The following is a 27,286-nucleotide window of genomic DNA, read 5'->3' as shown; positions in this document are numbered from 1 at the left end:
TACAGTAATAAAAATTTTGACAATTTGGATTAGGACAATATGAGACAATAAGAATAAAGAGTTACAGACAGTCCGGGTACCTCTTTCTGGGCAAAATAAGCCCAAAAAAGGACACGCGTTAACAGAGGATTAACCCTTAAAAGCAATAGCCTGTTGCATATTCATACATCTGATACATGATGCATAAATTCCATTCAAATACAGGATTCTGTCTGAACATCGTCAACTTCTTCCTCATAAGCCTAACGGTGTCATCCTGGCTGAGCGAGGCGGGAAGAAGTTCTTTTCTCCTGATAACGGAGCAATAAATTCCCTTTCTCTGAAAGATTTAGGTGTCCTGTGGCTGCTATCTCAGTGTGAGTCCTTTCTTTAGGAACAAAGTGTCCCTACATAGCATAGTTTCTATTTTAACATTTTGTTATAACCTAAAACTATATTTAACACACTACTACAAAAAATAACAGAACTTTCTAACATAACACATACACATATAATATTCATCTTAATATTTGCGAAAAGCCAATCATAAAATACGCCTTTTTCACAGCAGTACAGCAGAAAGAGCCCTATGGGACTACAGAAAGAATGAGGGAGAATTAGGACCAGTCGAAGGCACCCGAGGAGGCTGTGCCGGGGTTATCCAGCTCGGTGCTGGCCCTGCCCACAGGAGGCCCTGGAGCCCCGGGACACAGCCGGAGCCGCTCTATCGCTGTCTGGAGTTCAGAGGAAAACGCTAATTTAGCTCAGTAAGACAGAGCATGCCTAAAACACGAAATGTCAGGAGGCCCGGGGGTGCATTTCGCCCATTTATCGCTGCGTTCCTCCCGTCCCGCCGCTGTTTAAAGTTTAAAAGGCTGTGAGTAGCCGCAGCGAAAGCACACTGACGTCCGCAGCCTCGCCCCAGCAGCAGAGCGATGCTGCTCCAAGAGGCCTCCGCAAAGGGCAACCAGCGGGAGCACCCGGGAGCCATTGCGAGCTGCGGGGCGCCTTCGGGAGCCGGGACAGCCCCGACTCCGGAGCGGCTCCCGCCGCCGCTTCCCGCCCGGACAGCCCCGGCAGGAACCGGGGCACGGCCGCCACTGTGGACGCCCATCAACCGCCTTCCCGCCGCGGAGGCTCTTGGGAGCTGTAGTCCCAGTTTGCCGCGTTCCCAGGCCAGCTGCGAGGTGGCCGTGCGGCGCTCGAACTACAGCTCCCAGCATGCCCGGCGGCGGGGCGGCGCCCGCCTGTGGCGCCGGGAGGCTGTGCGATGGCGGCAGGTTTGTAATAGAAGAAGGCTGTGGCAGTCGGAGCTGGGCGCGGTGGTGGCGGCGGCCTGAGGAGCGGGGCCGGGACAGTTGCCTCGCTGTATGCGAGGGGCCGCGGGTCGGAGCTGTCGTGGAGCGGGTGCTTCGGGGCCGGGGGTGCGCTTGGGGCGTGCTCTGTGAGGGCGGTGTTGGTGAGTGAGGGAGGGCGCCGGGCCCGACACCTCGGCTCGGCTGAGGAGCGGGGCTGCGCTCATCTCCCCGGGATCCTGGTGTCCCTCCTGCCCTTCGCGGGACGGAGCAGCCTGATCCCTGCCGGGTGCTCCGCTTGGCACGAAGGTGCTGCTGCCGTAAATTTCATGGGGAGGCTTAGACTGGCAGGAGGCCTCCAGAGGATCTCCCAAAGGGAACGTGGAAAACAGCCCGTGAGCCTTGCAGACTTCAGTTTGCCACTGCGGGAATCTTCACCTCGCTGGGAAACACACGGCAGTCCTTTCTATATGAAACATTTGTGTGTTGTTTCTCCCAGTCGCGGTTTCAAACTCTTGTTGAAACTCTTCTTTTCACTGCGGGAAAATGAAGTGAGAGCTGGCTTGGGCTGAACTCTTGGGAATGAGGAAGCTTTAAGAAGTTATTTCCTGATTAGCAGGACTCCTGAGCCTGGGCTGCTGTGGCTGTGTGTCCTTGGTGCCCTGGCCCCTTCTCTCTGTGTTCCCCTGACACGCCGCATGCACGGCAGGGAATCGTTTGCCCTGGGATTGAGGAGCACGGCTGAGCAGCCCGGCTCCTGCTGCCACTCTGTCACCCGCAGCAGTTTTGTCTTTTTCTTCTCAAGTGAGGAAATCGCTCTGGGCCTCCTGCCTACATGAATTTATTCCCGTTTTATGGCACTTGTAGGATTTGTTGCTGTATTTAAAATTTCCTCTGGATGGGTTTTAAAGAAGTTTTTTGGGAGAAGGAGGATAACAGGCAGCATAGCTGCAGCGTTTCCTTGAGAAACTAAGGAAGATGTGAAAATGATAAGTGTTGCATTGAAATATGTGCAGTAAAGTGTTTGTGTTTAGATGGACATATGTGAAACTTTGCATTAATATGGAGGTCATGTGGTGGAGATCTCTCAGCTCATCAAATCCCTTCTTTTGTTGCTAGCGTTTAAAAAAATTCTGAATCTCTCCCAGTACTACTGAAGAAAATATTATGTACAGCTTTATGGTATTTGAGGTTGTGATGGCTGCACTCAAATCATACAATTAAGAGTTGGATTTTGTTGATTTTCTGCACCAAATGTGTTTGTTACTTATTATCCAAATTGTTTCTATTGCTTATGAGTAATTTTTATAAATGCACTAGGTTAGTTATAACAGAGTTGGTTGTATTCTTTTACTGGGAATCTGTTATTGTAAATTTCTGATTTTGTTTATCTGCCTAATTTCTAGGTGCTAGAAGCAGATAGATAACTGTCCATACCAACTGCCTGGAACTTTGGAAGTTATATTGTCTTAAATCTACAGACTGTGATATTGTTGTGTTAATGCTGATCAGCAGAGAAGTTGGAATACAGTTTGCAAGATGCCAACTGTTGAAAATCTGAGTGGTGAGCAAAACTTCAGTGCATATTGGATGCTCAGTAGTGCCCGTGCTGGAGTCTTACTAGGTCCTAGTTTTACTGGTTTGAACTTTAAGAAAGAAAATTTGTTACCTGGACCTGAAAACATCCCAGCTTTGCCTGAAGTGCTGCATCTTTCAGACAGCTGTTCTGTAAGTGATGACTCCCTGTGTGAAGAGTCTGCCAGCTCTCAGGCACCTCAGCAGTGCACCACTGGAACAGCTTTTCCAGCAGCACCTGGAAACATGGAACGCTCTAAACCAGACTTGGTCCACGGTGAAGTGGATGGTCAGAAGAAATCCAGTCACAGTGATACACTCCTACAAAAGCTTGAACAGGTAATAAATACGCCTAGAATTCTTTGACATGCTTACAGTAAGATTTATTTTGTCCCTGCATGCGATTTGTTATGCCTGCAAGTAAGCAAACCCCTTGCAACGAATGTATAGGCCACAGCAAGCTTAAAGAGCAAATCCTGAGTTCCAGTTGTGCTCACATGAAAGTTGGTGTCTTCCTCATGATGTGCAATTCCTGGGAGTGTAACTGCTGTTGTTTCCAGGTGGCACAAGTTCCAGTTTAAAATGAAATTGTTCTTAAAAATCACTTTTCCTGGAAAGGTGCTCACAGTTCTAGTTGAAATTTCTTCCCTTGAGGCTGTGGAAATGGGGTGCTGGTCATTACAGTGGTAATGCTTCATCACAGGTATTCACCACACAGTGGAGTTGAATGTTCCTGTATCTATAGCAACATCTTTTGTTAGTTCTCAAAGTAGGTGTGACATACCTGGCTCTTTGTAGATGAGGGGATATGTTAGTGTTGGATGTGATAAACTACCCAAGACATCAGGACAAAAAAATGCCTGGAATTGTAATGTTGTTACTTACTTTTTTTTATCCTAATGCCAGTGTGTCAGTCAATCCACTGTAAGTTGTTATTTGTTCCCTAAAGCTCTTCCCGAATACTGGATACAGATTGTGTTGGCTGGAAGTCTTCAGCAGAACTTCAGTGAATCCTGCAGTTAAGGACTAAGAAGTCCTTGCCCACTCTGCCAGCAGCTACATCAGCATAAATCCCTGTGTCTGCTCACTGGAGTGGAGAGAGGGAGAGAGTGTGTGTTTCCAGAGTAGAATTCCATGAATTACCAGGTGCTATAAAAGTTTTCTCCTGTATTTTACATGACAGGAGAATAATTACCCACTTTTTAAATATTGTCAATAATACCAATCAGTGGCTAAATAAATATGAGCTGATTTATTGGTACCTTAAGAGAAATTATTAAGTGTCCTTAGAAAGTTATTGACAATCTATAACAAAATATTTCTGTGGTAAATTCTAAATAAGCCTAGCCTCTAATACATTTATTTATTTATTTGAAAAGCTGAAGGAATTGCAACAGCAGAAACAGGAACAGTTAAAGAAACAACAGATGGAACAACTTCAAAGGTTAATGGAAGAGCAGCAGAAGCTACTTAGCATGGTATCTGGCCAGCCAGCAGCTCTTGGTAAGTTGGACTGATGTACATGATGTGCTTTGTATAAACTGAAAGATCTAATCTCATTCTCCAGTTAAAATCTGAAAGTGTCTTCTGGGTTCTTCATTTTAAGATTACTTGATTAATCAAAGATAAATGCTGCATTGCTTCAGTGCCTGAAAGTTGAGTGCTACTGAAGAAGGAATATTGTCCTATTTTTATAAAATGCCAGCTGTAATTGTGGCTTGATCAATATGTGCTGTGATGGGAGCTCTTGCTTCAAAGTACATGTATTGAAGTGTAAAACAATTACTTTCCTTTCTCATTAGCTGCTGCTCACAGTACTTTTGGTTGCTTTAAGCTTTCAGTGTAGCCAAATGAAGTGGTCCCTCCTTGTTTGTGCTCACACATATCTCACTGAGGTGATGAACTGAGCCAGGATAGAGAGCTGATCTGTATTTAAAAACAGAGACTTGTAACCTGTGCTGGGTGCAAGGAGAGGGGACAGCTCTTGGCTGGGAAAAGCTTTTAGAGCTGAGAAGGGGTACTTTCTGCTCTTGCCAGTGTCAGTCCAACCTGATTTAAATGATTGTCTTTCTTTCACTCTGCCTTCCTGAGAAGATTAAATTAGGGTTTATTTTGGGAGGAGAAAATCAACATTTCCCAATCACATACTCTTGGTCAGTGACATAAGGGTGAGGGCTGGGTGATCAATCCTGCCCTTCAGTGCCATTTCTTTTCTCCTGTGGAGCAGTAATTTTGTGACACAAATAGAATGACACAGCCATTTTGTTCCTTCTCCTTGCCAGGTTTTACTGTGATGGCTGAAAGTCAAAAGCTGAGACCTGGGCACCCCACAGGCTTAGCACCTCCACCTCAGTTGCCATCGTCTGGATACCAGAATATCTTCGAAGACAGAGCTCATGCTCTGCTTGTTTCTTCCCATACACAAGACAACAATTCTTTACAAAAACTGAACAACAGAGAATGCACCTCATCATTGAAGAACAATCTTTCAGAAGTGTCTGCCTGTGAAAAGCAAGGTCTGTGTGTGCCTCTGAAAAGGCCAAATGGTTTGAAAAACAAGGAAGACAAATGCATTACTGCTTAGTCATTTATAGGAACATAACTTGCTGTGTGGTGCTTTTTTCCCCCTTGTCACTGGGAGTAATTTTCTGCTACTTATTTTGAAGGTTTTATAATTTTAGTTGGTTTATATGGTGTGTTGCTTTGTTTACTGATGGCTTACGGACCTCAGAATGTTCCTGTTGTTGTCTTTTTGAGTTTGGTTAAAAGCAGCATGAGCCAAAAATCAAATTCTTCTCAATTTATGCATATGTATGTGGGACACAAGAAGCTTGATAAGAGAGCTCACCAGTACAGCAGACATCAACATTTGTTCAGTTATGTTTTTAAGCCATACATTAACAATAGTGAAGGAGATGAACAATCAGGATGGATTATTTAAGGTCTGTGGAAATTTTTTAATGCATAATTGCTTGTTCCATTAGAAAATGCAAATTCAAATAAGAATTAATTTGGGGAAATGTTAGAACTGTTTTATGTAGGAATTCAGATCACATGGCAGTGAAGCTCCCTTCTGGTTTTCACCTGACCTGAGTGCTGTTTAAAGTGTGTGCTGAAAACTGACTTGTTGTTGGGATGAAAAAAACCAAACAACTCTGTTGCTTTCACAGGAAAAGACCTGTGGTGTCCAGAAAAAAAGATGGAATTATTAATGGAGAGTGAAGATAATCACATTGATCACATATTAGGTGTGGGAAGCGCACATGTCTCTGAAAATTCCTGTGGAGGTGAACAGTTGTTGACTAATGCAGAGGAAAGGTAATTCAACTATGATAATGCATTTTTTATCAAATTACACAAGTTTGGTTGAATTCTGAGTCCAGAAGGAAAGAGTCTGGTGCTCTGAATTTGTGCAATTTGTTAACAAAGGATTTGATTTTCCTGGTACTGTGGAGACCTGTGGTAAGAGAGGCTCTTGCTTGGAATTGCTTGTGCTGTGAAAGATGAAATGTTGTGTGTTGGATGAAGAGGTGTGTGTGCAGCCTGGGGTAATGACAGCTTAGAGGCACCTTTCAGTATAGCTGGGTATATAAGCAGTTATGATTGCTGTTCCCAGTTTGATTTATTACAACCTCCTGTCCACTGTTACGTTCTGAAAGTAGTAATGTGAGGGAGGAGGGCGGGGCTGTGACTTTTTAGTTTGTTATGGGGAGTTATGATTGTTTGAAATGTCCAAGAGCAGGCTGGACAGGGCTCTGAGCAACCTGGTCTAGTGGAAGGTGTCCCTGCCCACTGTGGCAGGGTTGGGAGGCTGGAACAGGGTGATCTTTAAAGTCCTTTCCAACCCCAACCATTCAGTGATTTTGTCCTTCTATGAAATGTAGCTGTGTCTCTCCCCTGGGTAGGTCTTGCCCACCCCCAGTCTGCGTCCTGGGGTGGGCAGCAGCGTGAAAAAGCAAAGAAAGCCCTGATGCTGTACAAGCAGGGTTCAGCAATAGCTAAAATATTATGTTATCAGTGCTGTTAGCTATGAAAAAAGCTCACTCCATGCCAGCCAGACCCAGCACTCCTGGGAAGGAGGAGAGGGAGACAGGGAACTTTATCTCAGCAGCATTCCTGAGTGGAAGGGTGATATTGTAGGAACTGGCAGTGTGACTAAATTATGAGTGGAAGTTTGGTGATTTTTCCAAAAGAAGGGATGACTAAGAAAAGCAGTGAAAGAAAAAGCAACAAAACCTGCATACAGTGTCTTTTAGATATGTATATTGACTATTGCAGGGATTGGATAAACATGTAGTGTTAAAATGCATTTCTCAGATTACCTTAATGCCTAAAGCACCTCAGAATTTGCCATCTTTTATGCAATTACACCACAGGTCTTTGACTACCAGTGGTGTTCAACATAGTTATTTTATACAGAATTGTAAGAGTTGTTTTTGTACTTACTCTAGACCTATTAAAGCTGCAATACATGGGAAGAAGCAAACTTTTGAAGAATTCTTGGAAGAACAGATACAACTAGAGGAACAGCGCCTGGAGGAAACCCAGAAGTTACAGGTTATTGATTATTTAAAAACCTTCATTCTTCTTTATATATTGTGCTGAGATGTGATAGATGCTTTAAAAGTCTACAAGGAAGATGCTAGCAGGGAAAGCTAACACTGAATGCAGCATTCACATTCTGAAAAATAATAAGCCCCAAACACTTTACTTGCTTAAGTCTTCAGAAATCCAGTAAAAATGTACCATGTAAATTTCTACTGATGTCTGGGATTTATTTGAAGAAATTTTCAAACTGTGTAAGAAGCTTTTTAACATTTTATCGTTTGCTTTTCTCTACTCGTTTTCAGGAGACAAATGGATCAGCAGTTCAAAAACCAGTGATCAAGAGACCCTTCCTGAAAAGAGGGGAAGGTTTAACAAGATTCACTAATGCCAAGTCTAAAATAACAAAACTTGGAGAAAACACTTCAAAACTTCAACAAAGGGCTTTAGATGATAGAAATGTTATTAAAGTGGACAGATTACAAATACAGAAGAAAACTGCGCTTCCTGGCAAAGAACTGGTTTCTGAAAATCCTTTTGCACCGTGTAAAAAATACAGCCACCCCCGTAAAGTAAAACATTGTCCTATTCAGAAGACAGTGGTACTCAAGAATCACAATGGAGAAAATATCTTGCCATTAGAAACAAGAATGCAATCAGGAAAAAATCATGATGGACAGATGAGAGATTCTTACCCATCAGAAATTAAAAACAAAATAGAAAATACAGAGAACAGAGCAGAATTTGCTAAGTCTAACACTGTCAAAATCAAAAACAAATTACCTGGTGCTGAAAAGTCTCAGTTGTCTCAAGAACTGACCAGTGCCTTTTCGAATTCTAAATGTCCCATAGGTCACCCTGTAAAAGATTCAGAACTGTCTTTTGAACTTTCATTTCAGAATAAACTGGAGAACTGGGAAAAAGAAAAAGAGAAAGAGAATCTAGAATTAGATGAATTTTTGTTTCTAGAACAAGCTGCAGATGAAATCTCTTTCTCAAGTAATTCCTCATTTGTGCAAAGGATCTTGGAACGAGACCAGCAAACTTCAAAAGGCCGTAGGATGTCTTCTACTCCTATCAAGGCAAAGCAGCAGCAAGTCAAGGTGCTGGCTGTGGAACTCACAGATGAGAGAAATAAAAGGGCAGACTGTGTGGCACAGGAAAATACAAATGATAGCCCTGTAACACATACAGCCTCAAATTCAGGAACAGATTTTAGAATGAAGGATCCATTGAGTAAAACAGATGGTGTAATATTCTCAGCTTCTTCCCTGAAAGCAGCTCCTGCTTTAAAAAGTAATCACTGGATTGTAAATGGAGATAAGAGTGAGGGCAACAGTGATACTGCTACAGATTCTGAGAGTGAATTTGGGGCCACATTGAAGCATGACAACAAAGGTGCTAAGACAGCCCTCGTGAACCACGGAGAAAGTGATCCAGAATTTTTTGATTGTGGCAGTTCTCTTAAAGACATCAGCAAAGAGAGCAAAAATGGAGATGCTGAGCTTGGGTTGTCAGACAAAGATTGTGGTGCACTGTCAAAGCAAAAGATTAGGAAAGCTACAGATGATCACAGAAGCATGTTGTCTATAAGTAGGAATAAATTTGAGTTTGATGATGAAAGAACATGGAGTGATCTTGATGAAAATTATGTTAGCATTGATTTACCTGAAAAATACACTAGAACACCTTTGCAGATGGACTTTTCCTATAAGAATGGTACAGCTGTCCCAGACAGAGCAATAAAGAGAAAAGTGGCCTCCAAGAAAGGAGATGAAATGTCCAAAGAGTTTGCAGTGGACAGTGATTCAAATGGACCTCCAGTACCAAACCTGATGATGAAACTGTTTCCTTCACTGAAGCCGAAGCAGAAGGCAGGCTGCCATGCAGAGCATGAAACCAAATCAAATGTGGAGCCAGAGCTGGGAGGTGAGGGAACAGCAGCTGGTAGGAGGTGGTGAGGAAGGCGTGTTGTACAAGTGTTCCCTGCTAGTGCTTGAGCTCCAAACTGAAGTTACACCAGAGGGTTTAAGTACTGATCTGTGCTGTGAGAAATGGTCCTATTCTCCCCCTGCATCTCTGGTTGCATGTCTTATGCCAGATCTAACAATTACACAGCTTGCAGAATGACTCTGATGGGTGAAAACTTCTTTTTAAAATTTATTTATTTAATTGGTGGGTTTCTTTTTTCTCCTTCCCTCTGGAGGATTCAACTCATTGAAGTAACTTGATCTGAAGCTGCTTGATCACTGTTTCTGAATGAAGGAAAATAGCAAGGGCAACTGAAAATGAAGTGGTGCCTTCCTTTCCACCACAGTGGATTTAAACCACAGTAGGGTAATGGGTGTGACCAGATGGGTGTGAACAGACTTTGTAGTGACTAAAACTTGAAAAAACTTACAACCATAAACTTTCCTGTTTAATATACCCTGTACCATCATACTGTATGTATGTACCTATACATGTCCCATATACACTCATTACACACACCTTCATTTTATTTCTCTGGTTTGATGTGAAGCCCTTCAAATTCCAGTTCCAAATATAGCTTTAGTTCTACCAAGATGAAAGATACATTTAGTACTTAAAGTACTACAAAAGTAATGGATCTACTCCATATTTGTAAATAGTGCAGTGTCTTCAAACATAACTTCTGTGTTATTTGGATAGTAGAATTTTTTTTGCAAAATTACTGCTGTCTTTCAGTGGTATTTACTGTGTCTCTAAAAATAGTATTTACTTGGTTTTTCTTTTTTTTTTTTAACAATTTTTAAGTTGGTGTGTGATAATGTTCACTTCAGCCTTATGAATGCCATTTGGGTGATGTGCATGTGGCTGTGCTTTGACAGGAAACACTGTTCCATCCCAGCTGCTGAGAGAGAGACTGGCTGAGTTGGAGAAGGAAATTGAGAGATTCCGAGCTGAGAACACAACTCTGAGTAAACTCCGTGAAGAAAGAGAGCATGCTCTGGCAAATATCAGGTAACTTTTACTCAGAACATTTTGGTGCATTCCCTTTCACAGTGTGTTGCAGACTCTCCCAATGTCCAGTGACCAGCAGCACAGGTAAACAATTCAGGTGCTTCAGTTACAGCAGAGATTGGTCTAGACACAAGTTGTTGCTCTATGTGTATGTTAAGCTGTAATTATTACACACAATTTAATAGTGTTAAGAACCCCAGGTGAGTTAAAATGATGTCCCTAAAGGCTGTATTTTGGAGAAGGTATACTTTAGTTCTAAAGGATAATACAATCCTGAATTAGCCCTGCAGAACTGGTCTTAATGCTTTTGCTTTGGATTTGATATTTGTGTGCACACACTGAGGATCTTTTAATTTGAACAGGAGCATTTTTAAGTGGCATATAGAACAGAATAATTACCTCTGATGACATAAATGGGGCACATCTGTTCCTACCACAGCCACTTTTGTTTTGTTTGGGAATCTCATTGTGTCTCTGGCTAACGTTTAATTTTTGACCTCCTATTAGCAGATGCTTTTCTATGGTGTTTTTGGGGGATGGTGTTCTAATATTTTGAAGAATGTAGCAAGATTTTGGCCAAAGCTTTTCTAAATTCAGGATAATGTTTGTGACTAGAAGATATAAAAATATATATTGTTGGACTTCAAACATCCACTGTGTGACAATTCTTACTCCTTAAATAACTAATACAGTTTATAAGTAAGTCTTCCTGAGGGTAATAGATGCTGAACTCCAATCTGTGACCACAAGACACTGAGTCTTCACTTTCTTTCTTAAAATCTAGATATAAAGGAGATTTGGGCTAAAACAACAACTTTGTTTCATAATTATAGGAAAGAAGTTTCAGACTTTGAACAGAAGAAAGCCCAAGAACTGGCTGAAATAGAAGAGTATAAGAAAAAGGAAATTAAAAAACTGCAAAAGGAGCGCAAAGTTTTTGAAAAATACACCACAGAAGCTAGAGCAATTCCAGATAAAAAGGAACGGGATGAAATTCAGGTATAAAAATATCTTATTATTCTAGTCCACAGAGGAACATGTAAGCTCACTTAAAGGCAGTCAAGAACTAAATTCTAACTTAGTTCAAAGATTGCAGGTGATTTCCAGATGGGAACTGCTAGCAGATGTGGATTAGTAAGGTGAATTTGGCAGTGCTGGATGAACAGTTGGACTCCATGATCTTAAAGGTTTTTTTTTTCCTAATCTAAATTATTCTAATTGAGGAAGGGAGCTACAGTCTTTACAATGCTGTTTGATGGTTTTAAGGCAAAAACTCCTCATGAGCAAATCTTTTTGTCCCATTTCCATAATAAAAACTGCTAGTAACTGATAGAACAATCTTCAACTTTGAAACAAAATTATTGAAATTAAAATATTAAATTGTAAGTTTTTATTCATGGTAGTTGATCAAACTGCAAACTAGAACTCCAGAAGGGTTTAATTCTGTCTATAACTCTTGTACAGTCTATGTAGTAATCTTGTACAATTTTCAAAGTTACATTTTATTATCACTTATAGGTCTTTAGGTGTCAGTGATGTAAGGAACAAGATCTGTTCCTTCCTTCATTGGCAGGATGTATGGTATATGAGATGCACAAACAAGCCATATTAAACATAGGGATGTTCCTCTTCCTTCCCTACTAATTTCCCTTCAGAAAACTGAATTGACATTTGCTAAACTAGGCAGATTTACATGTGTTTTTGTGTGTTTGTGTCCTTCCTGTTTTCTGTGCCAAGATTTTTGAAGGGCCCTCCAAGGGTAGTATTAAGGATTTTATGTTTCTGTCTCAAGTGTTTTTGTACTGGCCAATTTAGGAAGTGTAAAAAATGCCAAGAAAGCAAGAAAAAGAAATCCTGTGATTGGAGTAGAGCTTATAAAGTTGGTAGTTTACACTCTTTCAGGAAAGAAAACTCTTCCTTACCTTTCACCTCTGCACTATTAAGCTGATTTGACTTTTTTGCCACTTATGCCTTTTTCCCTTGTGTTTGTATTTCTATTAGAAACTAAAATATAGTTTATTATATTAAAAATGAAAACATGCATTTTTCTAAGGCTTTAAAACAGCAGATTGCAGAGTTACAGGAAGATCTAAAACGAAAAGAGGCAAAATGGTCGACTACCCATCGACGCCTGAAAGATCAAATAGAAGCTTTAGTAAATGAGAATTTTGAGCTAAAAGAGGAAATCAGAATTATGGAAAAGTTTCGTCTAGAAGCCTGGAAGAAAGTAGAAGCTGCTAGAAGCAAGAGAAAAATAGAAAATCCTGGGATGAGTCTAAATAGAGCAGAATCTGTAAGTTATCAATCTTAGTGCTTTAAATATATTTGTGTCAGTACTGGTGGGTTTTCTGTTATATACTTGGACTCCAATAGCTACAGCTTAGCTGTTTTCTTTAATTTACTTCTGTGGGGCCTACACTAGTGGTGACAGACACAGAATTTTGTTAACGCATATTCTCTGCAAATGTCAATGCTCACAATATTTAGTATCCCTTTTGTTGAGGAACTCATCTTGGAAATTAAAAATGATGCAAGTATGAAAGAAAAGTAATTGATGGAGTCTAAGATGTGAACCTCTGCTCCTTTGGGCTCAACCAGGCAAACCAAGCAGCTCACAATTGTCTAAAGCAGTTACATTAAGTTTTGAAACTAAAACTGTTATTGTGGACTGCTTGCATCAAATTAACATTTTGGAGTTGTTGATAGCAAAGGAGCTGATGGAGGAAGAGTTCCCCAAGTGCAGCTTGGGCTACATCACACAAGCCCTTCTGCTGATCAAGTCTCAAAACTGTATAGGTTGTGAAGAAAGCTTCCAGTAAATTTAATGTCAGATGGTCTATAAATTTTATTCACTCTGTATGAACAGTTGCAATTACATGTCACATAAACCACAAGTACTTTCCTTTCTTTTAGTGTCTACCAAACAGAGGCCTAAAAAGTCGAAGTGCATCTCCGCTTCTTCCAGTACAGAAGTGCAGCAAGATAAATGGCAAAAGTTATTCACAAGCAAAAGGTAAAAGTGTTTGTCTATGCAGAGAATTCTGTTAAGTCTTAAAAATAAAATGAATGTGAAGTTTTGCTTTTTGGAGTGCATTACCACCTCAAAAGGAGATAAGAGTGGGAGCTGTCATGGGCTGGAGCATATGGATAAATACCTCACAGGGTGAGATTCTGGAGAAAGCTGTGATTTCACTCCAGTTTTGGAGTGAAAAATGGTTCTGGTCTTACATGATGGTCTGGAGCACTGCAGAAGCTGCTTTCTGTAATTAAAAATGACATTCATCACTGGTGTTCTCCAAGCTGCAGATGTTGGTTAGATCGGAGTCACTGAATGGTTTGGGTTGGAAGAGACCTCCAAGGTCATCCAGTTCCAACCCCCTGCCATGGGCAGGGACACCTTCCACTAGACCAGAGGTGCTCAGGGCCTCATCCAGCCTGGCCTTGGACTGTCCCAGGAAAGGAGCAACCTCAGCTTCTCTGGGCTACCTGTTCCTGACAGTGAAGAATTTCCTTCTAATGTCTAGTTGAGTGTGTTGATAACATCAGAACTGCTGTGTCTTCAGAACCTTCCATCAGCAGATCTGTAATCATATGGGCAATGCTGTGGCAGGTGTTCCTTGTTCACAGTTAGTTAGTGTCTGCCTTCCTAAGGGATAATCACATATGGAAAGTAACTGCAGGGTACTTTTCTGACACCTCTGACAGCTCATCCACCATCATGTTATCTGTTACACAAGTTGTTCCAGAATTGAAGGTAGTTTTATTTTGGTAATTTGACAGGAAAGATGTGGAAAAAATATGCTGAGCAGTTCCTGTTGAAAGCTGATATTCACTTTCCTTTGTTCATTATAAGGCATCAGTAATAATGTTGTCTAAATTTCTAGGAGGGGCAAATCCTTTGTAAATCTACAGAGATGAAACAGGAGACGAAGTGCATTAAATGTCCCTTGTAATGATTCTTCAATTCTAGCTTCTTGCTAACACATTAAACAATGTCAGTGATTGATTCTTTCCTGGGCATGTGCCTATCATTTTAATAAATACCCTGCTTTCAGTTTCTACTGCACTTAAGAAATGTGGGTGTCCTGTACAGCTTGACCTCCTACAGAATTGTAACTCTTAAAGCACACTTTAATTTCTCTGTCCAATTTAACTATTACATGTATCTCAGTAGGAAAACTTCCTAGAACACCTGCATCAGGACCTGCTAATGAGAGGAACACCTCTGAGGCAATGACTGCACTGGAAGATTCTTCTCAGAGTATTATGGTAGTAAGTCCTGTGAGTTGATTTGGTTTTCAAAGCAGGGAAAAAAAAAAAGCCTAAAATGGAAAAGTTAATGAGTATCTGGAGGGTGACTGATGAGGCTGTTAACTCATCTTTTTGTGTTCTTCAGCTTTTATTGTCGTAACAGAAAATGGCTATGTACCAGTCAATGAGGAGTGTTTGTCTAGTAGTTGCATTATTCTTTGGCTCAGGAAAAATACAAAGTAATCATCTCCTGCTCTTTTGAATTTTTTACATTTTCAGAGGGCTAAAGAAGGCTGGATGTTCATAAACTCCACGTAGGGCAACATGTGCAAGGATCTTTTAAATAGTTTAATTCTTTCTTACATTAATTGCTGTAGCTTACACTTAGGCTTTAGAGAACTTGATTGTTTCATGCCATGATGTGGATTTCTTAAGCAAGTTGAGCTCCTTGTTACAGCACATCACTGAATGCCACTTTAGTCCAGACTACAACTGGCCACAGATATCCAATGATGGCTCACTCTCCATCTCCTGTACCACCTGAATTACAGTTGGAGTTGCTTAAACCTCAGATTGTGTTTATGCCTCCCCATATTCCTCTTCCTTCTGTGATGCTCCTTGTTTCCAAAAATACCTGTCAGCCTAGGAGAAAAGTATATAAAGACAAAGCTTGTTTTTTTTTTGCTTGTCATCTCAGGACACCTCTCCTAATGAAGCTTATGTGTCCCCACCATCTGTTCCTGCATTTACAGGCAGTGAAGAGATACAGAGAGAAACTGCTTATCCTGATGGAAAGGTAAAATGAGAGCTTGGCACTTGGAAATTCTGGAAGACAGCTGTTGGGAAAGATGAGTGTGAGGGCTCAATACTGACCTCACTTGTGTTTTCATTAGGTTGAGAAGGTTTTGAAAAATGGCTGTCACCTTATATTTTTCCCAAATGGAACATGGAAAAAAGTGGGTTCTGATGGGAAGACCATAACTATAACCTTCTTCAATGGGGATGTGAAACAGATTATGCCTGATCAAACAGTGGTAGGTATCCTATATCTGCCTTTTTCAACAAATGCTTAGTTATCTGCACGTGTTCCCTCATTTAAAACTTCTCATTAGTTACACTGAATCTCAACTGTTGTCTGCAGATTTATTATTATGCTGATGCTAAGACTACTCACACTACATACACTGATGGCTTAGAGGTCTTGCAGTTTTCAAATGGACAAATAGGTAAAGAAATCATCCAACCCAAGTGTCAGAATTATTGCCCAGATATAGGTATGTGTTTATGTAATAAGCATATTTTCTCAAAATACATTTCAGAGAAGCATTATCCTGATGGCAAGAAGGAAATAACCTTCCCTGATCAGACAATTAAGAGTTTGTTTACAGATGGCCAAGAAGAAAGTATCTTTCCTGATGGCACTGTTGTTCGTGTGCAGCGGTGAGCTTTTCCTTCTGGGGGTCCTGGGCTGGGCAGGGGCTGGAGCACCTGTATGGTGACAGGTGTGTTTCTGCATCTCCTGCAGCTTTGCATTTCAATGGACTATCCTGTGAACACATAGTTACTGTTCCAGTTTTGGGGTTTTTTTTGTTTGTAGCATGGAAAAGGCATAAAGACAGTGTATTGTCTCATGCCCTAAGAGACTTCTCTGTAGGGGGATAGAATATAAGAAAATAAAGATAGTGTAGAAAGCAATCTTACCCCCAAGGAGTTGCAGCTGGGCCAATTATCAAAGATTAGGAGGAGGCCTGACTTTAACAGGCCACAGCTGTAAGCAATGAGAAGAGTGCTATAAAAGAGTGGGGTGGCTGGGTGAGGCGGGAACTGGGGTCAGTTGGCTGCTCTGTGAAGAAAGAGTCAGTGCTCTGAGGAGCTACCCATGAGAAACACCAAGAAGGTATGAAACTTTAGAGATAAGGAGACAAGTATGGAACCCCTGCAATAAGATGATGACACTTCTCTATTTGTACATAATTCTAGAAAAAATATCTAGGAACCTGGCTGGTGTGGGAAGCAGGTGTGACTGACAGCAGATAACTGACAGTGCTCAAAATACCAAGTTTTAAACTTCCCTTGGACTTGAGCAGTGATGGGTTTGATGCAGATAAAGCGCAGTGGAAGTTCTCAAGTATAAAGAACTAATATCAGTTTTGCAGAAACAGGTTTCTGAGTATGAACCAGCAGAGATACTTAACAGATTTTTCCACAAATACTGTTTTCCTTCATTTAGGCTGACATATCCAATGCTAGTTCTGAGACTAATCTTACACCAGTGCATAATCCTTGGGATTTTCTTTCCCCTTTAATGCAGAGATGGAACCAAAACGATAGAGTTCAATAATGGCCAGCGGGAACTGCACACATCAGAGTTTAAGAGACGGGAGTATCCAGATGGGACTGTCAAGACTGTGTACATGAATGGACAGCAGGAAACCAAGTATGTCTCTGGGAGAGTCAGAATAAAGGACAAGGATGGTAATATTATCATGGACACCAAGTTGTAGACCATGTCAAAACTGCTGAAGTGTTAGCACATCAGCAAAAATAATGTACATTTCTGTAAACAAGTGAAAAAGCTTAAAGCTTGTTGTGTATATATTATTTATAATTTTCTCTAAATAAATTTATTTTTTAGTGGGTGTTACTACATCAGCACTTTTGCTAATTCTTTTTTCCCATTTCTATGTTTAAGAAACCATTTATTGATTTAGTATTCAGCCATATGGCATTAAAAAGGTGGTTTTTACATCAGCTGGCAGCGAACACTCAAACAACTGCAGACCATACCTTATTTTGGACATCAGTTTACTTACTGCTTGACTTGAAAGACCAAAGGAATGGCAGTCTTGGACTATTCCTTCATCTTTTCTTCATCTTGGAGTTAGGAGGCGACAACAGCATTAGCAGACTGGAGTGTCTGTTCTACAAACTGCCCTCCTATACTCACAGGGCTAACAGGTGAGACTGGGAGACAGGTTCATTCTCCAAGCTACTCAGAAACAGCAGAAAATGAACAAAAGTCATCTCATCCAGTTTTCCCACCTAGCAGGTATTTTTAAGCTGACTTGTCTTTCAAAATTCTGCAGTAACTATCATCAAAAGGTTGCTGCTGGGCTGGCTGCTTTAAGTCTGTTTCCTTCTCTCACATGGTAGAAGATACTTTCTTCTCTTTGTCTCCTCTGCCCCCTCCCCTTTCTCCTCAGTGAAAGCTCTGTCCTTACTCTGTCTATGCCCTTTATTGCTCACAGGGTGGCAATGAGAACTGTGCTTCACTCTCACCCAGAAGTTCCCTGGCTGGGTGCAGAGACAGGTCCTGGACTTTTGGGTCAAACTGCTCAAACAGCAGCTGTTACATAATTCAGGGCTGAGCTGCTTTCAAGATGGGTGACAAACAGTGGGGTTTTGGTCTTTACATGAAAATATTTTGAAAATGAGCATGAGCTCTCTGGGGTATTTGCAATAGCACCTAGGATGTGGCTGGTTAGTACCAGAATATGTACTGGAAGTGTGACAGGATCCTTCCATGTCTGTGCCATTGTGCCTGGGCAGAGAGGTCAGCTTTGGACCCCTGCTTTCATGTGTGCAAGGCTCTGTGTGCATGAGCACAGCAGGTTCCCTCTGAGCAGCAAGAGGCTGCTTTGCTTTACTGGGAGGGTGACTGAGCCCTGGAACTTGGAACTACCTGCCTGGAGAGGCTATGGAGTCATCACACAAGTGTTTTCCTTGATAATCTAGACAAAGCTCTCCTTGGAGAGACTGGGAGGGGCTGAGCTTTACAGGTAAAGGATTCAGTACAAAGCAGAGACACCCAGACTCTCATACTACAGCAGTAAAGGAAAATAAGCTTTCAGGTGCATGCTGACCAAACTGTTTATTCCCAAACTCTGAAGTGAAAGAGATGTAACAACACCCAAAAGTGAAAACAGAAACCAGCAACAATGCAACCGTGTTCCAGAACAAAGACAGTAATGCAGCCCCAGCTGTTTGCTCCCTATCTCGTGCTGGGTGGAAATGTCTGTCACCAAATAAACCTGAAACGCAAACAAGAGTTATGTCACAATAATAATACTTGATCTTACCTCCAAGTCTTTGAACAAGATAATAGAAAAAATGTCCCAGCATCAGCTTTTGATCTAATTCTTCACCCCTATGCATGAGTTCCATCTACTCCTATGAGAAGGTATCACAGAACAATACTTAAGGCTCCAAGGCCAGAAAAAATTGAATGTGGATATATAGTTTCACTATTCCAATATTAGAAAGTGTTAGGAACATCACCTGTTCACACTTGCTAGAAGAGTGCTTACTAAATGGGAAGGAAATGGGAATAAATAAAGGGGAACGAAAAATGACATAACAAGGTTGGCCAAGAAATCTGAAAATCCAAGTCCCTGGTATTCCCCATCAATAACACATATTCCCATGGATAACACATAACCCTAATGAAGAGCTTTATACACATAGTATAAAGCTGTTCATTAAAATATTCCATGTTTGTTTAGACATGTGGACACCAGCATGTTAGCATGCATGTTTGCCTGAGCAACCACTGAGCACCACCTGACACAGATTAAAAGCAGAAAATAAAGATGAGTTTTGATTGTTTGGGCAGAGTACACTGCCACATCTGCAAAGTGCCTTTCTCAGTTACTGGCAGCAGAAGCTCTTTATGTTATACCACCCCAGGGTTCTTTGTTTCAGTGCCTTAATTGTGGGTTTCAGTAATGGTATGTAAAGAAGTTAAAAATTAACAACTTTTTGGTTTATGTTAAGTATTTTACTAATAGAATGGATATGTGGACAGAAGGGATCTTTTCTCTAATAAACTTTAGTTGTCCACATTACTGGCAGTTTATACTTTGCTTAGAACTTCTGCAATCATTCCTCCCCAGTGGTATGAATTTGTAGTTCATGGTCACTGTACTTACGTGTCACTGATCCAACTCTGCAAGACCCATTTCTATCAGCTTCAGATGAACCAGATTTTTGTCATCTCCATACAGAGAAATGGTAACCTCTGGTGAAACAGTCTGAAAGATGACAGTGTTGACAGTTACACACTTAAACCTCAAGCTGATACTGAAAGATTTTACTGGCTACACTCACTGTCGAAATGGAACTGTGAATATAAAAAGAATACCTCTGGTTTTAAAATAACAGGAATGCTCAGAAACTTTGTGACTGCAGAATTGAGAACATCACACCATTTTCTCTTAGGTTTCCTTCATGGTAAATAGTTTTCAATTTTAAACTATGAGGACTCACAGTAAAACAAAGACTTAGAAATCAGACTGCTAGAAAGAATTTTAGGCTCAGCAAGAACCAGAGGGGGGAAAAAAAAAGGCATTTCTTACAAGTATGGAAGCAGAGAGACGCTTTCCTTCAACACAGTCCACCATGGTCCACAATGCTTTCAGGCTCCATTCTGGGGAATAAGGAATTCTTTCCACGTTTTTGTCATCTGAAGTAGGTCTAAATCCAGCCAGCAGAACTCGCACTGCCTGCATTGGGTACTTCAGCAGGTGACAAGGTATGTGACGCAACCTGAAAGCAAGTGACAAAATGAGAAGCGTCGCCCACAGCAATCCACCAGCCAGTAAGGACAGCAGGATGGCTGAGTGGCTCACACAGCACTTTTATGGAGTGGGAACCAGGACTGGAGTCCCTGCTCTACAGAAACATGCCACCATCAGACCCAACAATTCCTCAGGCCCCCTGAAGGACTTGGCACAGAACTATCAGAAAACAGCCCAGCATCAGAGACCCCTCCCCAGAACCCCAAACACAGATTGCAGCACAGGAATCCAAGTGTGAAAATCACAGTGCAGCTCCACAAACCTTTGTGGTCCAAATGCTTCACACCTGAATGTGCTCTAGACACACTACTGGAAATAGGTACCTGGGGTTTACACTGTCATCTCCCCATTCTTTATCTTTCTAAAGAAGCAAGGGAAAGGGGAAGCAGAGAATGCAGCTCTGAAACAGGAGAGACTGTCTCCCAAGACCTTAACAGACTGTAAAGCACAAAATCTGTTCAAATCCCCATTTCTGCATCATCTTCAGCAAGGATGTGTACATTCCACAAGAAGCTTGAGAGCAAGTCATTGGGATTAAGCAGTACATATGTGTGTGTATATATATAGAAATGTATGAGAAATTCAGACAGGCTTATGGAACCCTAAAAGCCTGGGATGTCTGAGACACATTTGTGTCAGCACAGGAATAATCCAGAGCATCTCAGAACTGCACAGAACAGGGATTTGAACATCCATGTGCCACACAGGCAGAGCAGGGTGTGTCCCACTCAGATACTCCTTTATCCCTTAGTTTATTCCCCAGCTGTCTTCTGTGTAGAAGACAGTCACACAGGATTGGGATTTGTTTGTACACCTGGAGGGCTCAGTCCTTGTTTTGAGTAAGGTTAATCTGATTCTGCACCTGAGAATCTGAGCCCACTCACAGGTTAAGTAAGTGGAGATAATGGAGAAATCTGATATTGTAATAATGGGCTTCTCAGAACAACCTGAAACAGAGAAGCAGGTGCACAAACCCCACATCCTACAGACAGAAATTATTTAACCAGCCAAACCACTTTCTCTCTAACTGAAATCCAATAGTAAATGATGGTAAAAAATATATATACATAGTTCTAGAAAAAAATTATAATAAATGTAACACACACATATTTATTTCTAAGTACATATTTTATGATTTAAGTGTATACATACATACACATAGACATTTTACATGTAGTTATTTCTTATTTACCTGCTGGTTGGGGCAACTAAGTAAGTACCATAGTCAACAAACTGAACCAGAATCTGAACAGGCACAAGCTGTGTAATAGAGAGGAGCTTTGCTCTATACCATAAACCATCCACATACTCTGCAAGGCAAGGCAGTTCTGTAAAAGAAAGAAAAAACCAAAACCATCACAGAACACCCCACAATACTCAGTGCAGTACAAACTGATCCTGAAAATCCACTTTACTTTGTGACCAAGATTAAGTCTCCTCTTCCTTATCTACTACTGTAGATACTACAAGAAAACTACTACAATTTTGTTCCATGCATCCTCCAATTAATTCTACCTGAATTCCAACCCAAGCAGTGCTATGCAATTTAAGTCAAGTTTCTCTGCCTCACATGGCAATGGTGAGAAATAACAGCAAATTGCTTGGTTAAAAGATAGTGACCCAAACAGTTTAATGTTCCAGCTTTTCAACTTGGACTCATGTGCACACTCCAGTCAGTAAATAGACTGATCTCCAGGTGAACAGACATGTCTGGAAGACAGGAGGCAGATCATGCCTAAAACCTCACCCAGAGTTTAATGAGATGGCAGAATCAAGTATGAGTGAGAACTGCTTTCTTCACCAGGTTTAAGAAGCCATACTTGTGTTAATTTAGGCCCAACAGCTGTGGACATTAAAGTGGTGATCCTTAGGGCTCACACAACTTCTCAACATTTATGACATTATTTTCTGTACATAACTTTTGTCTTTTTAATATTTAATAAAATTGTCACAGTTCAGTGACAGGTACCTGTAGGGTAAAGTTTTATTACTGCCCAACAGGATCTAAAGTCAGTTCATAACTCCAACAGGCACTGGGAGTCTGAGTTCTGTCCATCATTTTCCAGTGGAGGAGAATGACACAAAAGCCTCAATTTAATGAACAGTAAAAACATATTACAGTGTATCATGTAACTGTAGTGTGACCTTACTCCTTACTCTCCAAAACTTTTCTTTAAAGATACATAGAAATACAAAGGGAAACTCAGGCTTTCTAAATATCCACACAAAACAACAGGGAAAATAAACAGAACATACCTTTTTTGAAGTTTGTTACGTGAGGAAGTGTCTTGACAATTTTATTGCACCACTTCAGGGCTTTACTAAGGCTCTCTGAGTCACAGCTGGCAGATCTCTCTGTGGCAGAGTACTTTGTAAGGTTCTCAGAAGAATCAAGACAAATATAAACCTATGTAAAGAAAAGGCTCTGATGTTACTATTTTTTGCAGTTAACTTAGGAATGAGGAATTTCAACCATTATTGAAAGATTACTTTTAATCCAGATCCCATCTTTGAAAGGTTCAGCATCTCCTTGCTCCCCTTTCTTCTCTATTTCATCATTCAAAGTCCACATAGGAATCTTTTATTTGATCAATGCACATGACATTCTGCCTTTTGCCTGAGAGATTGGGCAGAACTCCAGGAAACTGTGTGGGCTTACACAAAATTCACTATTGTTCTGCCACATTAAATTCCAACAACCTATTTTCTTATTAAAAAATATACCAGATTACCAGACTGCAAAAATACTAATTTTTTTTTATTAAAAAAAAATTACCAAAAAAACCCCATCAAAATTACCAGACTGCAGTAGTGTAATGCTTTAAATTAATTTTTTCTAGAGAAACAATTAGTGTTTCACTGCCCCACCTATGAGGTTATTTCAACAGTGTTCATCCAGAGAGCTGCCCCACACAGCCCCCTGCACCAACAGCTCAGGACCATTTTGCAGGCTCTAATGCTATGAGATTGCCATCTGTGCTCTCCTTTTCACCAGCTCAGTGGAGTGCAGCATGTGAGACACTGACCTCCTTGGGGGACACCAGGTGGGTAACTGTGACAGGAAAGGTTTCTCCTGGAACAGGCAGTGGCTGCAGCAGGTACGAGGGCGAAAGGTCTCCTTCAAATACCCCCTAGACCAAGACAGACTTCAGCTGAGCATCATACTGAATAACAAAACAGAAACTAACTTAGCTATGACTTCTGGTACAAAGGAGGTACCTAAAAAGGTGTAAAATAACAGTAAGCAGTGTGTTCTTGATGAAAAAAAACCAACATTGCAATGTACAGATAAAGATTTTTCTCAGCAGCATGGCATTGTCCAGTGTATCTTCTTTTAAAACCATGTATTTTACAGTTTGAATTCTACATGTCATTACTGCATTTGGTTCACCACAAAATAAACCCTGGAGCACTAAATTACATTTTAGAAGGATATATGGCACACAGCTCAGCTAGAACATAGGTCATGAAAACAGCTCGTATTATCTCCTGTACTCAAAACATGATGTGTTACAAAATGTACAATTTCTCCAAAATACATTTTTACACATTTACTTGAGGAACACTATTCATTAATGCCTCAAGAGAAAAGTAGAAGCAACATACGTAACTGGAAAAAGAAACAATTAATTATGACCCTTTGTTTCCCTTGCAGGATCTCACAGAAGATGCAGTACAAAAAATCATTATGTTCCTCAAACTTAGCTAGGAAAAAAAGATTTTTTTCCATTCAAAGTACATACTTTGAACAAATAAAGAAAGGATGTCTAACTAAATCACAGATACACAAACTGAATGGCAGATTTCTGCAAAACTATCAGGAGCAGTGTGAGTTGGGAGCCACCTGACTACACTTGGACACACACACCTGGAATAAGAGTCACTGCTGTGAAGCTCAGCACACCTGGAGATTCTGATGCATTCTCCAACATCCTACTGCCCTACCAGGAATGTCAGGCTAGTGCCTAAGCTAGGATTGTCCTATGGTAACAAAGACCAGCTCCTAACTCATCAGGGCAGTGCAAGGCAAGCACATCTCAAAGACAGAGACACTGCAGCAACGGTGCACCGAGCCCTGCATAAGCCACTGTTAGCAGCTGCAAGGCTCACAACATAGAATGAAGTCCTTATCAGCTTAACTCATCCCAAATCACTGATCTGAAGCTGTGAAATAAAGTTACAAAACTATAGAATAAAAGAATAGATAATGGTTACACCTTATGTAAAAATAATGCACTTTAGCTGTCTTGTGAGCATGGCTGCTGAGTCTCTAAAACCAGAGCTGATTATGTTTGAATGTGTTCAGAGCTGTTTGCTTCCCACTTCTGCTGTTCCTGAGATTCAGCTCGAGTTCTGGATACCTTGCTTCTTTTCTGGTCTACAACTGAACACTTCTGATGTCTGTTTTCTTACAAGTTGTTCTGAGTCACTTATTCCTGGAATGGATCTGCTTAATGCAATTATTCCTTGAGGAAAGCACTTCAGGCTTTCTGAATGCTTCTTGCCTGCAACCTTTTTACACAGCTTTATTTTTGTTTTCCAAATTTAATTTTTGTGTTAAAGGTACCAATCTCATTTCCAGATCCATATTTAATTTGCTGAAGATGTGTGTCGTGCTGACCTTATGAAAATGCAACAAGAGATTGATTTACAATGAGATTTTCCATGGTTACTCAGCTCTAATATACACTGAGGGATTTTTCTAACTGCATCATGAGCCCAGTGGCAGACAACTCGAGCTTTGCACCAGCAGTGACAGCAGCAGACTCTGTACTGGAAAATTATTTTCTGAAGCAAAGATGTTCGTTGGAATGAAAAGTACATTGGCAGACTTAAACAGAATTAAGAGGAAAGTGCACTAACAAAGTCTTAGCAATTTAAATAAACCTGATCCTCAGATTTCAAGGAACAAAAAAAATGAAAACAAATACAGAGAAATTACTTATGTATGGAGTTTTTGTGTTAAGAAAATCAAGTTAGGTGGAAACTTCAATCTTACCTGATGATCTTTAGGGGAGATGTCCCAGACTCTTGGAATAAAGAACCTAGGTAACTCCCCTATAAATCACTGGCTTTATGATGAAATACTTGATTTAATTTACTCCATCCTTGGATATATTTCTATGTATAAAAGTATCACCCTATTTGTAGTGTTCTAGAGGAATGCTAGCTAGACTTTAAACAGAAGTGCAAAAATCTCTTTTCATTACAGAGTCCATGAACAAACTATTGGCAATTTTTTATTCCACAGAGTCTAATCAGCACATTGTAGCTCCCCATGTTGTGCTGCAGACCTGTGTGCTCAGTCCTACTGCTGCTTACAGCACAAAACCACACAGAAATATTAAAAAAAGTAACAAATCCTCCTAGGTCACAACAAGCAACTGAATAATCTTTCCAAAGGTAGGACAGCAACAGCAAAAGGGGGACACACACACACACACACAAGTCTCACCAGCTTTTGTATGTCCTGGCAATCTTCAGCAACACAGTACCTCTGGTATGCCATGAAGGATGACAGTGACATGCCCCCAAAATACAGGCTGATGGACAGCTTGCCCCGTGGGTTATCTGGTAACTCCTATTTACACAGGACAAAACAGGACAGTAACAGTAATAGTGGCTGAAGTTTTAGACACAGTGACCAAGAAATTCAAACCTCTCATGTTGCTATGTATAACACTCAAAGACACAAGACCAATATGCCTATTAACATCAGCTGTAACATAAATAGGAATATCTCTTTCTGATATGGAAGCACCAATTGCTCATCCTAACACTGAAATGTTATCCCGTGTTGGCTCACTCAAACCCTTCCCCTTCACAATTTATCATTAAGCTGTCTGAAATGGCTTGTTTTCAGACAATACAGACGATGTGCTTCCTTATAATTTTAATAAATGATGTTAGAATTTTATCACTTAGAATAGAATTTAGAACAATTTATGCTGCTAATAGGTAGGTTACTTGTCAAAATGACAACTCAACATGAACAGGGTGAAAAAACAGCACTAACTCTAATGGACATATTTAAGGCATGAAAACTATAATAAAGGTAAAGTCACAGGAGAAGTAAGTTTAGTTGTGCTTTTTCTTTTGTCTAAGAAATGCATTTACTGCTATACTCCCTCATGTACCATTCCTAGTGCCAGTTAAAAGGAAAAAGACAACAAAACTTGGTTTAATTTCACATCTATGAATAAATTAGGCTACCTTAACATGAATTTCAACCTCTTCATTTTTGAGAAGTTCTTGAAGGTATTCTACTGCCTCCTGCTGCCAAAAATTTCCAATCTATTTGGAGAAAAGCAAGAAACCAACACATTAAGATGCTAACAAGTAATATTCTTCCAATTCTTAGGGTAGATGGAAATACACAACCATTAAAAAAGAAATCTGACTAGAAGACACATTAGTTTGAGTTGTCTACCATCATTTAAATATTATCTACTACTTGATGCATCATAATTCAAGTGACAACGCAACCCACAATTTTCAGATCCTGAAATGGCTTAGAAAGAGATGCTGCTTGCCAAATCTAACCAATACTATGTATGCAATAATGTACATGTACAAAATTGTCTGAATCATAATCTAAATACTAACAAAATCTAAGATAATACTCAACAAAACATAGAATACCTTAAATACTTTTATTCTCTGATGTATCTGTTTGCTGTCCAACCTGTATGCTTACAAGCCTGTCTTTCACAGAATCATGGACTGGTGTGGCTTAGAAAGGACCTTAAAGATCAAATTTGAGCCCTCTACTGTGGGCAGAGGCACCTTCCACTAGACCAGATTGCTCCAAGCCCCCTCCAACCTGGCCTTGAACACTTTAGGGATGGGGCATCAACAACATCCCTGGGCAGCCTGTTTCCATGTCTCACTATGCTTGTAGTGAAGATTTTCTTCCTAGTACCAAGTTTAAACCAGCCCTCTGTCACTTTGAAGATATTCCCCCTGGTCCTATCACTCCATGAGCTTACAAGGAGTCCTCCCCAGCTCTCCTGTAGCCCCTTTAGGTACTGCAAGGTGCTCAAGATCTCCCTGGAGTCTCCTCCAGGACAACAGCCCCAACTC

The 27,286-nt window shown here is 40.7% G+C and overlaps 2 protein-coding genes across 4 annotated transcripts in view; one reads left to right on the top strand and one right to left on the bottom strand.

Moving 5' to 3' along the window:
* Positions 1 to 1,220: 1,220 nt before the first annotated feature.
* Positions 1,221 to 17,242, top strand: CENPJ (centromere protein J). Of its 3 annotated transcripts, none has more exons than XM_063148987.1 (17): positions 1,221 to 1,259; positions 2,681 to 3,188; positions 4,229 to 4,352; positions 5,132 to 5,365; positions 6,020 to 6,167; positions 7,301 to 7,406; positions 7,700 to 9,323; positions 10,244 to 10,376; positions 11,210 to 11,375; positions 12,430 to 12,669; positions 13,290 to 13,389; positions 14,548 to 14,648; positions 15,325 to 15,423; positions 15,521 to 15,661; positions 15,769 to 15,853; positions 15,947 to 16,067; positions 16,939 to 17,242. In XM_063148987.1, exons 2-17 carry the CDS (start codon positions 2,814 to 2,816, stop codon positions 17,129 to 17,131), a joined length of 3,990 nt encoding a protein of 1,329 aa, XP_063005057.1. In that variant the 5' UTR covers positions 1,221 to 1,259; positions 2,681 to 2,813; the 3' UTR covers positions 17,132 to 17,242. The 3 variants fall into 3 exon arrangements, with proteins under 3 accessions (XP_063005057.1, XP_063005056.1, XP_063005055.1); XM_063148986.1 differs by having other exon boundaries at positions 14,551 to 14,657; positions 16,939 to 17,241; XM_063148985.1 differs by having other exon boundaries at positions 14,548 to 14,657; positions 16,939 to 17,241.
* A 2,316-nt stretch (positions 17,243 to 19,558) lies between these two features.
* The window catches only part of RNF17 (ring finger protein 17), a 38,964-nt gene continuing 31,236 nt past the window's right edge, over positions 19,559 to 27,286 (bottom strand). The window contains exons 29-35 of the mRNA XM_063150475.1: positions 26,417 to 26,497; positions 25,659 to 25,784; positions 23,230 to 23,334; positions 22,460 to 22,610; positions 21,396 to 21,531; positions 19,982 to 20,171; positions 19,559 to 19,657 (exon numbers count right to left, since the gene is read on the bottom strand). Coding sequence (XP_063006545.1) covers positions 19,559 to 19,657; positions 19,982 to 20,171; positions 21,396 to 21,531; positions 22,460 to 22,610; positions 23,230 to 23,334; positions 25,659 to 25,784; positions 26,417 to 26,497 — 888 coding nt within the window. The remainder of the gene's footprint in view (positions 19,658 to 19,981; positions 20,172 to 21,395; positions 21,532 to 22,459; positions 22,611 to 23,229; positions 23,335 to 25,658; positions 25,785 to 26,416; positions 26,498 to 27,286) is intronic.

The sequence above is a fragment of the Melospiza melodia genome, chromosome 2 (genome assembly GCF_035770615.1).
Source record: "Melospiza melodia melodia isolate bMelMel2 chromosome 2, bMelMel2.pri, whole genome shotgun sequence".
NCBI classification, from domain to species: domain Eukaryota; kingdom Metazoa; phylum Chordata; class Aves; order Passeriformes; family Passerellidae; genus Melospiza; species Melospiza melodia.
Note: the sequence above shows the minus strand (reverse complement) of the source record. Positions and strands in the feature narration are given on the sequence as shown.

Excerpts from the sequence above, each read along its gene's own strand:
- CENPJ (XM_063148985.1), top strand. The coding sequence starts at position 2,814 with ATGCCAACTGTTGAAAATCTGAGTGGTGAGCAAAACTTCAGTGCATAT. Across the intron at positions 12,670-13,289 it reads GTCTAAATAGAGCAGAATCT|TGTCTACCAAACAGAGGCCT; the intron begins GTAAGTTATCAA and ends CCTTTCTTTTAG. Across the intron at positions 15,854-15,946 it reads GTTTTCAAATGGACAAATAG|AGAAGCATTATCCTGATGGC; the intron begins GTAAAGAAATCA and ends AATACATTTCAG.